Source organism: Schistocerca piceifrons, chromosome 4 (genome assembly GCF_021461385.2).
Source record: "Schistocerca piceifrons isolate TAMUIC-IGC-003096 chromosome 4, iqSchPice1.1, whole genome shotgun sequence".
Classification (NCBI taxonomy): Eukaryota; Metazoa; Arthropoda; class Insecta; order Orthoptera; family Acrididae; genus Schistocerca; species Schistocerca piceifrons.
Genome location: NC_060141.1, coordinates 766,682,316 through 766,695,370, shown reverse-complemented (window position 1 = coordinate 766,695,370; position 13,055 = coordinate 766,682,316). Strand labels below are relative to the sequence as shown.

The 13,055-nt window shown below is 42.1% G+C and overlaps 1 protein-coding gene across 1 annotated transcript in view; it reads left to right on the top strand.

Annotated features, from left to right (window-relative positions):
* The window catches only part of LOC124796161 (tubulin alpha-8 chain-like), a 76,082-nt gene that overhangs the window by 39,364 nt on the left and 23,663 nt on the right, over window positions 1-13,055 (top strand). The window contains exons 3-4 of the mRNA XM_047260252.1: window positions 219-520; window positions 6,400-6,927. Of these exons, the coding sequence (XP_047116208.1) occupies window positions 219-520; window positions 6,400-6,927 (830 nt within the window). The remainder of the gene's footprint in view (window positions 1-218; window positions 521-6,399; window positions 6,928-13,055) is intronic.

The window sequence follows — 13,055 nt, the reverse complement described above, 5'->3', positions numbered from 1 at the left end:
TCAGCACGTTGTAGGTGTCACCACCGGCGCCAGTCTTGTGTGACTGCTCTGAAAAGCTAATCATTTGCATATCACAGCATCCTCTTCCTGTTGGTTAAATTTCGCGTCTGTAGCACGTCGTCTTCGTGGTGTAGCAATTTTAATGGCCAGCAGTGTATTTTGAAAAATGGAGCTAGTTGGACAACTTCTTAGTCGTTTTTGTAATTTAACGTGCGCAGACGAGGTGCGGACGGGCAGCCACCGCGACCTGTACCACCCGCAGTCGCTGGTGGCCGGCAAGGAGGATGCGGCCAACAACTACGCGCGCGGCCGCCACTCGATCGGCGGCGAGATGATCGACACGGTGCTGGACCGCGTGCGCAAGGTGGTCGACGGCTGCGAGAGCCTGCAGGGCTTCCTGCTCTTCCACTCGTTCGGCGGCGGCACCGGCTCCGGCTTCACCTCGCTCGTCATGGAGAAGCTCTCCGAGGAGTTCTCCAAGAAGAGCAAGCTCGAGTTCGCCGTCTACCCGGCGCCACAGGTACGGCTTCCTTCTTCAGCGAGAGCATCTACATCCACTTCTACATACATACTCCGCAATCCACCATACGGTGCGTGGCGGAGGGTACCTCGTACCACAACTAGCATCTTCTCTCCCTTTTCCACTCCCAAACAAAACGAGGGAAAATGACTGCCTATATTCCTCTGTACCAGCCCTAATCTCTCTTATCTTATCTTTGTGGTCTTTCTGCGAAATGTAAGTTGGCAGCAGTAAAATTGTACTGCAGTCAGTCTCAAATGCTGATTCTCTAAATTTCCTCAGTAGGGATTCACGAAAAGAACGCCTCCTTTCTCCTAGAGACTCCCACTCGAGTTCCTGAAGCATTTCCGTAACACTCGCGTGATGATCAAACCTACCAGTAACAAATCTAGCAGCCCGCCTCTGAATTGCTTCTATGTCCTCCCTCAATCCGACCTGATAGGGATCCCAAACGCTCGAACAGTACTCAAGAATAGGTCGCACCAGCGTTCTATAAGCGGTCTCCTTTACAGATGAACCACTTCTTCCCAAAATTCTACCAATGAACCGAAGTCGACCATCCGCCTTCCCCACAACTGCCATTACGTGCTTGTCCCACTTCATATCGCTCTGCAATGTTACGCCCAAATATTTAATCGACGTGACTGTGTCAAGCGCTACACTACTAATGGAGTTTTCAGACATTACGGGATTCTTTTTCCTATTCGTCTGCATTAATTTACATTTATCTATATTTAGAGTTAGCTGCCATGCTTTACACCAATCACAAATCCTGTTCAAGTCATCTTGTGTCCTCCTACAGTCACTCAACGACGACACCTTCCCGTACACCACAGCATCATCAGCAAACAGCCGCACATTGCTATCCACCCCGTCCAAAAGATCGATTATCTAGATAGAAAACAACAGCGGACCTACCACACTTTCCTGGGGCACTCCAGACGATACCCTCACCTCCGATGAACACTCACCATCGAGGACAACGTACTGGGTTCTATTACTTAAGAAGTCAGTCGTGGAATGCGTCTCGTTTACTGATAACACAGCAGTCCGTAGACTATGTGGGAACTCTCGTTCGAATTTAGGTAAGGTAAACCTTTCAGTTTTTTTTGTACTTATATTTATTTGATTCGTTATGCAGGTTCCAAGCAGTCAACCAGCAGGGATTTGCTATTTAGAAACCCCTCTGTAGCCGAGGTCGCTGAAGTACGCTTGTGCGGCTGTGCTCGACTCATAGGTAGTTGGTTCGAATCCTAATAGCAGAAAGAATTTTCATCCGCAATATTTGGCCGGCAGCGGGTGGAGAGGCAATGGCAGGATACCTATCAAAGTCACCAATTAAAGACTGACATGGGAAGTTGTAACACGATCGGCCCCGGCAATCGTCGACAATGTTAACTTTCTCTGAAGGGTTTAGCCTGACCATGACTGTATATGATGACAAGGAATCAGACTATACTTTCGTAATGGCGAAATAAGCGAAACAGTTACAACAACAAAGCAAACAGATTTTTAACTGACGTTCTACAAATACGAAAATAAACTATATATATATATATATATATATATATATATATATATATATATATATATATATGCTGTCGCCAGCCTAATTAGGCAATGCGGTATCAAGTTTTATGGCAAAGTGGAAATAAACTCCTAAGAAAACTAACCTCACTTGATACACTAACTAATCTCTTCTAACACAGTTACTCTCAATATTATACAGTAACTCTCCCTAGCAAACAACACAACAGTTAACCCTTATGCAGAACACAGAATGACCAATAAAGGAAAAGTAGTACACACCGTCTCACAATAACACTTGCTGTTGACAAAAACTACTAAAAATTGTTCAAATGGTTCTGAGCACTATGGGACCTAACATCTGAGGTCATCGGTCCCCTAGAACTTAGAACTACTTAAACCAAACTAACCTAAGGACATCACACACATCCATGCCCGAGGCAGGATTCGAACCTGCGACCGCAGCGGTGGCGCGGTTCCAGACTGAAGCGCCTTGAACCGCTCAGCCACACTGGCCGGCACACAAAAACTTCTATCTAATGTAATGAACAAATGCAGAAGTGCAGAATATGAACCTACTAAAAAAGTCTAACTGGCAATAGTATGAACTACTATTGTTTTAATTAACTATCACAAAAAATATCATGATTTCAAACAGTACTTATTACTATGGTCTTCAGAAACTTGCACATGAAGTTACTCTATACAAATGGGTAGTACTGTTATTATTTATAAGTTTTGGTGCAGAATAAATGATTGTACTGATTGCTACACTTGCTCAGAAGGAACCTCTACTTTCATTTATCACACTAGTTAAGTAGCTTATAGGGTCCCTTAAACTGGTATGGCTTGAAGAACCATAATCAGTTGTAAATACTAACACACAAAATTAAGAAAATGGCAAATATAACTTCTTGGAGTTGTAAATGTAACCAAATATGGCCAGTTATGATACCAAAGTCGATAGGCCACTTTACATTCCATCCGAGGCTAATTTACATGTTCGCAAGCTCTTCTAGCCTCAATTTATATCTTTACAATAACCACAAGAAGCTGACCAAGGCTGCCGTTGACCACCCAGTATCACAGTCAGAGCTCGATTTGCCACTCATCGCCGGCCATTGTGACCGAGCGGTTCTAGGCGCTTCAGTCCGGAACCGCGCGACTGCTACGGTCGCAGGTTCGAACCCTGCCTCGGGCATGGGTGTCTGTGATGTCCTTAGATTAGTTAGGTTTAGGAAGTTCTAAGTTCTAGGGGACTGATTACCTCAGACGTTAGTTACCATAGTGCTCAGAGCCATTTGAACCATTTGCCACTCACCACAAAGGAATCAAGCGGCTCGCGCGCCAGGTCCACCTCTTCCAGTCCCACCAAATTACTTCTGTACCGGCAGGGCTTTACTACAGCTTACACATTTAGTTTCGCTACTTATGGAGCAGTAAAATATACAGAGTTTTTACAAATTATTACACACACAGACTATTACATATAAAAACCAAGAGGTACAGTTCAATACAATTTCTTAAAATGCCAAAATAATTAACATAATAACCAAAGATCTTAACTACGCAGATATACTAGTGTACAATGTCAGCAGAGAACTTATACACAAAATAGATAAATTATTGGTGTTACAAAGTGCGTGAGCTCGAACGCTAAGAACCGCACGAAAATGCGCTTAGAATATAAATCGCTCATCCCAAAAACACTTGTATCAGCCATTTGCATACAAAGTTACGGCTTCTTACAATGGGAGACATTTGAATGGTCAGCAATTCAAGGTCTAACAGAGGACCTTTGGTAACACGAAGAAACAAAATATCGATGTAATAGGACCAAAACCACATATATCTCATTGCCATGACTCATTACTACATTTCTCTCTGCTTAAAATAAATACGCTATCTGAACAACCAACTTTTTCTCCTGGTTTGATAGTATTGCGCAGCTACTCAATCTCCAAAGTGAAAGTCTGGGATTTCGGTGAAGTGGTCAACGCAAAGTGGAACAGAAAATATGCAGAAGTAACTAAAACTACTTTTTAACATTCAACTTTCGTATTCAACCGGTCCAGTACGAAGCGCCTTACTAATTACATTTTCAAATGATGATATTGGTATGTCAGGGTCATAATGTGCCTTCTGCCAAGCGAATTGTAACGTAAGCTTATACTTTGGTGCAGTTGGTGACGTTGATTGCATAGCACAGAGTGAAGTCTGGTGATGAAATGACGATGATGCATCTTTATCTGCGGTTTTCCGCATGTAGAGCTCATATTGCCTAAAGAAGTATGCATCAAGAGGTTGGAAACATTTTGCTGCCTTCAATTTCCTATTGCATCAATATTTTGTTTCTTCGCATTGCCAAAGTTCCTCTCTTCATCCAAATGTCTCTCGCAGTAACACGCGCAGTTTTACAACAGAATGGCTCATAACAGTGTTTTTTGGATGAGTGGTTTATATTCTAAGCGTATTTCGGTGCAGTTTTGAGCGTGTGAGCATCTGACACTGCCACTGTAGATGGTGATTTGTCCGTAGTGTGAGGACATTGTCGGCGTTATTCGAGAGGAGTAGGGTATGTGCCGTCAGCGGTTTTCACCTTCTCCCTTCTCTCATCATCATACAACACAAATATGACACCACACGTATACTCACATCCATTACAGTCAGCATTTTTAACAGATACGGGAATACTCAAGAGACAGCTTTCATACGTGGAAAGGAAAAGGTCCATTGTGCGCAGAGGAAGAAAATCCTTTCCGAGCTGGAGGCTAACTAAACCTTCCCCTAGGGTTTTCACAGTGAAGAATTCCATACAACTCTTTCTTCCACTTTTTGTACCATTTTACAGTTATTTCTTCAGTTTTGGGTACCTTCTTGACACTTTTTATCTCACTGACATTTATTCATTTTCGACTCTACCTCTTTTCGTCAACACGCTATGCCTAATGTAGTTCGTCTGTCCTTTTTGCACACGTTGGCCATTTCACATATTGCATAGCCCTAAAAGTCACACTGGTCCACGCACTTTCTGTCGTATGTTCGTTTCTTCATGATCTTACATGACATTCACGTAAAACGAAAATTTTGTCATTGACTTCGAATCAAAAATATTAAATATCTTCCTCGTTCATCAGGCGCTGTCCATCCGTCTTATGTTATTCTGCTTTTACTATTATTGTCATTATTGATATTATTAACAGACTTTTGCTTATTCAGAATTAAACACGTCATATATTTGATGCTTCTTTTAATTTATTCGTTCTTAAACAGTGATCATCGTCCTATCTTGCCGCCGTGATTTGTTCAACAATAGCAACAAAAGATGACACCACCAAACGTAGAATTTTGAAGATTGGACAGCAGCTCTTTCATCAAGATGTAAATTACTAAAAGCAGCGAAAGCTAAGTAAGTCTTATTGAAGGGTGAATAGGAAACTTACGATTCATGATCGGGGAATAAAAACGTCTGCAGGAAAGAAGTAGAGAACCAACAATGAGTTCCAAGGTCATCAGTCCCCTATAACTTGGAACAACTTAAACCTAACTAACCTAAGGACATCACACACATCCACGCCCGAGACAGGATTCGAACCTGCGACCGTAGCGGTCGCGCGGTTCCAGACTGAAGCGCCAAGAACCGCTCAAGTCTGATTGCACTTACCCAAAAGCAAATCAGTTCTATGTTACAGCTTTCCCCTCCAAACATTTGAAATTTACGTTGTTCTGTGGCAGTTGAGGTTCATGATGTTGTTTGACTTTTGTAAGTGTTGATGGATCTAGAAATCTTGTCATGGGAAAGCTGATTAGACAACTGTGACGATTTGCTGTGATAACTACGGTACGTCGTATGTAGCGATTACTACCAGTCGCCTTGTAATCATTGTAGTGATCTAGATACATGCAAAAAATTATTCGATTTACTGAAACAGACATACTAATTGCGGTCATATACCTACATGACTCCTAATACAATTCGTAGCAAAGTAGTTCGAATTTCTTTCCAGTATTATAGTGTGTTCAGTTACATCAAATCTTTCCGCATATTATTGTTCTTTTGTACTTAGACATGTTGTACAGGAAGTACTAAGAAAGTTTTGTTGTTAACCACTGTTAATTATACTATTTCAAACCTATTTCTTCTGTATACAGTTCATCTCTTCATCCTTTGAAACAGCTGATCAAATTATTATTTCCAAACGTTCTGGCCGCTGCCAGCAACTTAAATAACTCATTGTTCAACACGAAATTTCCGATTTGGGCTGTCCCACTGGATTTTCAGCATACGTTCACAGTTCATACACTCTTCGCACCGCCTACGCAACCGCGTGCTTAGGACTTCTGTAACACAGGTATCTACGGCGGTGGTGGAGCCGTATAACGCGGTGCTGACGACGCACGGCACCATGGAACACTCGGACTGCGCCTTCATGGTGGACAACGAGGCCATCTACGACATCTGCCGTTCGCGACTGGGCATCGGCAGGCCGCGCTACATCAACCTGAACCGCCTGGTGAGCCAGGTGGTATCCTCCATCACGGCGTCGTTGCGCTTCGACGGTGCCCTCAACGTCGACCTGACCGAGTTCCAGACCAACCTAGTGCCCTTCCCGCGCATTCACTTCCCTCTGGCCGCGTACGCGCCCGTCGTGTCCGCGGACAAGGCCTACCACGAGGGCATGTCCGTGGCGGAGATCACGGCCGCCTGCTTCGAGCCGAGCAACCAGATGGTCAAATGCGACCCGCGGGCAGGCAAGTACATGGCCTGCTGCATGCTGTACCGCGGCGACGTCGTACCCAAGGACGTGAACGCCGCCATCGCCACAATCAAGAACAAGCGCGGCGTCCGCTTCGTCGACTGGTGCCCCACTGGATTCAAGGTAAGCCACCGGTCATGCCAGAATATCTCTTCCTGTACACAGATCTCGCAGGTTATACGCACTATAAATGTATATGTTTTTCGTTCCTCATCATGTGTGAACCAGTTCGCTCGTTTAGTGAATCTAATGTTCAAAAACGTTTGATTTTGTTTTTTTACTTTATTGGCCTCGCGGTACGGTACAGCCACATCAGAATTACGGGGTTGCCTTTACATTGAAGTCATTATTCGTTCATTACCACAAATTGATATTTAAAACACAGGTTTCATTGACAGTAACGGTACAGTACCACAATATCACAGTCTTAAGAGAACTTCAAAATGCACCTCATAATTCTTCAGTACCTCAGATTCCACTTCTTTTCACACTGCTTTTTCCAGATGATTCTCTAAAACTTCAGTCTACTCTTCTTTCTTTATCATTACTAAACAGTGTTCTAAGTCTGTATCTGTCCTGGATATGCCGTAAATCCAATATCTGATTTTGCAATGTCTCTGACCACGATGTGGTCCAGCTGGAATCTTCCCTTGTCTCCTGGCCTTTTCCACACATCACTCCTTCTCTTGTGATTTTTGAACAGTTGTTCACTGTTACTAGCTTAAATTTATTGCAGAACTAAATTAAACTTTCTGCTCCTCATTCCTAGAATTGAGTCAATATTCTCTCATAACTCTTTCTATTCCTCCCTCTACTACAGCATTTCAGGCACCCCACAAGCTTACTAAATCTCATCTCCCTTTGTATTCAGAAGTCCACCTCCATAGCTGTGTGGTCAGTGTACATGGCTGCCATGTGAGAGACCCGGGTTCGATTCCCAGTACTGGCAAGGGGGGTTGGGGTTGTTTTGGGGGAGGAGACCAGACAGCAAGGTCATCGGTCTCATCGGATTAGGGAAGGATGTTGGCCGTGCCCTTTCAAAGGAACCATTCCGGCATTTGCCTGGAGCGATCTAGGGAAATCGTGGAAAACCTAAATCAGGATGGCCGGATGTGGGTTTGAACCCTCGTCCTCCTGAATGCGAGTCCAGTGTGCTAACCACTGCGCCACCTCGCTCGGTGTACTGGCAAGGATTTCTCCTTGGTGGGAGGAATGGTATGGGGTGCAATGAACCTTGTGATGTCAATTGAAGAGCTACTTGAATGAGAAGTAGTGGCTCCACAGTACGGAAAGTCAGCAAAATGAACAAGGGGGTGGTGTGCTTGACCCTCTATACTATGGCATCTCTTGGGACTTCAGGGCCTACACGAGTAGCTTGTTTACATAAAGAATTACACATTCAATATACTCACATACTTTCATCTTCTGCTTGCACTACCAGCATGTCTTCTTGAACTGTCATTGTTGGTGTTGGTTTGATGTTGAGTCTTTTGAGAATAATTTTACCTCTAAACTGTTCACAACAACTTATTCTGTCCTATGCCTGTTACACCATTTTTGTCAGACCATAAATTCTTATCTTCTTTTCACTGACACACTATATATCTAGCTGTGCCTTTTATTTTCCTTTTCAGATTTTCTAGCTTTCGTACCACATACAGGCTTCTGACATTCGACATTCCTACTCAAAGGAGCTACCTTTTCATTCGTTATTTAGCCTTTTTCTCATTGTTACCATCCCCTTGGCAGTGTTCTCCTGCATATCTAAATAGGGGACTAATCCGGAATCTTTTGCCAATGGAGATATATTGTGACACTCTTCTACATCTATGTCTGCATCAATATTCCACAATCCATCTCACGACATGTGGTGGAGGGTACCCCATACCACTATTAGTCCTTTCTTATTCTGTTCCACTTGCAAATAGAACGAAGGAAAAATGACTGTCTATATCACTCCATATGAGCCCTAATTTCTCATAGCTTATATTTGTGGTAATTATGCAGAATATATGTCGGAGGCAACAGAATCATTCTGCTGTCAGCGTCAAATGACAGTTCTCTAAATTTTCTCAATAGTGTTTCTTGAAAAGAATGTTGCCTTCCCTCCAGGGATTCCCTTTGAGTTCCAAAGCATCTCCGTAACACTTGCACATTGTTCGAACCTACCACTAACAAATCTAGCAGATTGCCTCTGAATTGCTTGGACATCTTCCTTCAATCTGACCTGGTACTGGCCCCAAGCACTCTAGCACTATGCAAGAATGGGTTGCCCTAGTGTCCTATATATGGTCTCCTTTGCAGATGAACCACACTTTCCTAGAATTTTTGCAATAAACCAAAGTCATCCATTCAACTTTCCTACTACAATCCTCACATGCTCATTCCATTTCATATTCCTTTGTAACATTATGCCCACGTAGTTCACCGATGTGACTGTGTCAAGCAGGACACTACTAATGCTGTATCCGAACATTACAGCTTTGGTTTTCCTACTCATCCACATTAACTTACATTTTTCTACATTTAGAGCTCACTGCCATTTATCATACCAACTAGAAATTTTGTCTAAATCATCTTGTATTCTTCGACAATTATTCAATGATGACAACTTACTGTACACTGCACACCACAGCATCATCAGCAAACAACTGCAGATTGCTGCCCACCTTGACCACAAAAACATTTATTTATACAGACACTACACCTGGTGATATCCTTGTCTCTGATTAACATTTGCTGTCAAGGACAACATACTGGGTCTATAACTTAAGAAGTCTTTGAGCCACTCACATATCTGCAAACCTATTCCATATGCTTGTACCTTCTTTAACAGCCCATAATGCAGCACCATGTCAAAAATTTTCTGGAAATCTAGAAATATGGAATCTCTCTGTTGTCCTTCATCCATAGTTTGCAATATATCATGTGAGAAAAGGATAAAGTTGAGTTTTGCATGTCTGATGCTCCTGAAAGCATAATGATTCGTGGACATAAGCTTCTCAGTCTCAAGAAAATTTATTTTATTTCAACATAAAATATGTTCAAGGGTTCTGCAGTAAACCAATGTTGGGGATATTGGTCTGTAATTTTGGTACTCTGTTCTTTTAGCTTTCTTATACAAAGGAGTCACTTGTGCTTTTGTCCATTCACTTGGGACTTTGCACTGGGCAAGGCGTTCGCAGTAAAAGAAAGCTAAGTAAGGGGCCAATGCCATGGAGTACTCTATGAAAAACTGAAAAAAACCAAATTGGGATTCCACCTGGATCTGATGACTTATTTGGTTTCAAGTCCTTCAGTTGTTTCTCTATGCTAGGGATGCTTATTACTATGTTGTCCATACGAGAATCTGTCCAATGGCAGCTTCTAAACCTCATTATTAAATCATGGTGAGTCTTTTCCATCCTCCACTTACTAGGCACATCATTACAATCTTCTTAAACTTCTTCCATAATTCCTCTCTGTTCATTTTACTGCAACTAAGTGATGTCAGTTCACTATCTAAGTAAGATGCTAACAACTGCTTATCTGCTCTTTCTAGTAGAAATACTCTTCTAGCCTTCTTGACTGATTTAATAACTTTGGTAACCATAGTTGCTATAATGACATCATGATCGCTAATCCCTGTTTCTATACTGATGTTGTCGATAATCTCCAGCCCATTTGTTGCTGCAAGATCTACGAGATTTCGATTACATATGGACTGCCGAACTAGCTGCTCCAGACAGTTTCCAGGAAATATGTTCAAAAGTACTTCGGATGACTGTCTGTCTCTACCCGCTGCAATGAATCCATAGACATCCCAGTCTATACACAGACCACATTTCCTGTGGATACATATTGAGTATCTTTAGTGCAATGGTTTCCATAACCTTCTGCATCCTCACGCTGTTGATCATTGCTGTTTCTTCCACCTTTCATGGGCAGTTCCCCACCCTAGGTGCAAGAGGGTGCCCTGACCATCTGTCTGCTCTTGTCCTGTTTGACATGGCTGTTGGCAGAATGATGATGACTCTCTATACTGGAAATCTTCATTGCTATTGCTGTTGATTTTTATTCAAAATTTAAGCAGTGGCTGGGATAGAATATGGGACTCAGGGTGCTTCAATTACTAGTCAGAGAAACTGCACCTAGATGTCCACTAAGAAAAAAAATTTCCTGGCTGTCAATGAGAATGATGGAAAGAAACAACACTCCCCCATACGTACACACTCATATAGCTCGAGTTATCAGAACTATGCTCACGGTTGTAGTGTTAAGTGAAAACTGATAGTGGTGAGGGCTCACTTCTATTTTATATTGTGTAAATTATGGCATTGTCGAAGTTGTGAGGGTTTTTTGCTATTATAGTTTTTAAATAAATTTTGTACCACATGTTCTTCAAATTTTCATGTGATTGCTTTCCAAATGCTATATTTCTATAAATTGCAATTTTATGGATGTTATAGTAGAGTGACATACTAAATACTGATGTAAACAAATTATGATTAAATTTTTTTTATTATTTTAGTAAAACATTTTATTATTATTATTAAAATTAAAGAACTCTGTGGCATGTTATAAGTGTGGGTGACCACAAGTAATACATCCAGGAAGAGGGAAGGGGAGTGGCAGACAGTAACAAGCTTTGACCCCCAAGAATGTAACCCTGGATCGACCCCTGAATAACAAGTAGGCAGTGAAGTATAGAATGTCCACACCTCATCACAGAATGAAGCAGGATCAGCAACATCCACCTTACTGCAGATGCATGCCAGTAGGGACAGTAATATGTTATACAGGACATTCATCTTGGCTTCCATATAACCTTTAGTAGTAATGGGAGGTAACATGACATCTGTGGATTATGTGAACATTATCATAGGCCACTTGCATCGCTTCACGTCTTGCCCAGTGATGATGCCATCTGTCACAAGGACAGAATCATGCTACAGTGGTTTGAGCAGCATGATAGTAAACTTAATTTGATATCTTGGGTACCGGCTTTGCCTAATCTGCACTAATGGAACACTTCTGGGCTGGTATCCCTGCCCACAAATCACACTGATCAGCACAGCTGAGTGTCAGCCAGGGGCCCTGGGTTTGATTCCTGACTGGGTCAGAGATTTTCTCCACTCGGGAACTGGGTGCTGTGTTGTCCTTATCATCAATTTTTCATCTAAAATGCGCAGATCACTGAAGTGGTGTTAAATAAAAAGACTTGCACTAGGCGGCCAACCAACCCCAGATGGGGTCTCCCAGCCAGTAATGCCATACAATCATTTCACTTCATTTGAATTCCAAAGATGGACCAACACATTTGTAGTGATTTGGCTCATCATTGTGAATGTTGCGATAGTGGATATCACAGCAGGCAATTCAGTTGATGTGGAATGGAAACCACTAAAAAGATATTAGAAGTTGGGCAGAGAAGAATAAGTACAAGGAGGGTAACTGTATAGAGAACCTTGTGTAATAGAAATGTTTCAATTGATTGATGAATGAAGTAATAACAAAAATATTCAGAGAAAGACAGCCACTTAGGATTGAGGTAAATAGGAAATAAAGAGAATCAAAGGGGAAAAGACAGAAGGAAAAATGTGAAGAAATTGAAACAGAAATGGATTGGAAAGGCTGTTTCAGCATTTACGTAAGAAAAAAAACAACCATCAGTGAAACTAAAATCAGAGCCAAAAAAAGCAGACAGGTAGAAAAAAGTACATTGAGGTCCTCTATGAGGTGAAGGAACTGTCTGATGAACGGATAGAAGAAAAAATATTGAGTCAACATGGAAGACATACAGCATCCAGCATCAGAGTCAAATTTTGACACAGTTTTTGAAAAGTTTCAATCAAAGAAGTCAGAAGGCTTGGGTAATATTACTCTGGAATTTCTAAAACACAGGGGAAAGTTGCAACCAGATGACTACTCAAGCTGATTTCTACAGTAAATGAGTCTGGAGCAGGCGCGGCTCGTAATTAAAGGCTCTGAGGCGGAGCCGCCCCAAAATATATGTTAAAGTAAATTTCGCAAGAACGTATTACATAATTTAAATTATCAGGACGAATTTTGCATATTTCCCATTCCGATTAAAATTACGACGGTCAACGTTTTTGGAACTGTTTGTATCGATGGATGTTTTCCGAACGGTTAGTAGTGTTTAGGCTGCGCCTTGGAACGTCCGTAAGCTGCATGTAGTAGCGGTTTGGGGGCGTGGCTTCTACATAGTACTGCTCTTTATGGGCGACCCGAAGGCTCAGAGCTTGTAGCCT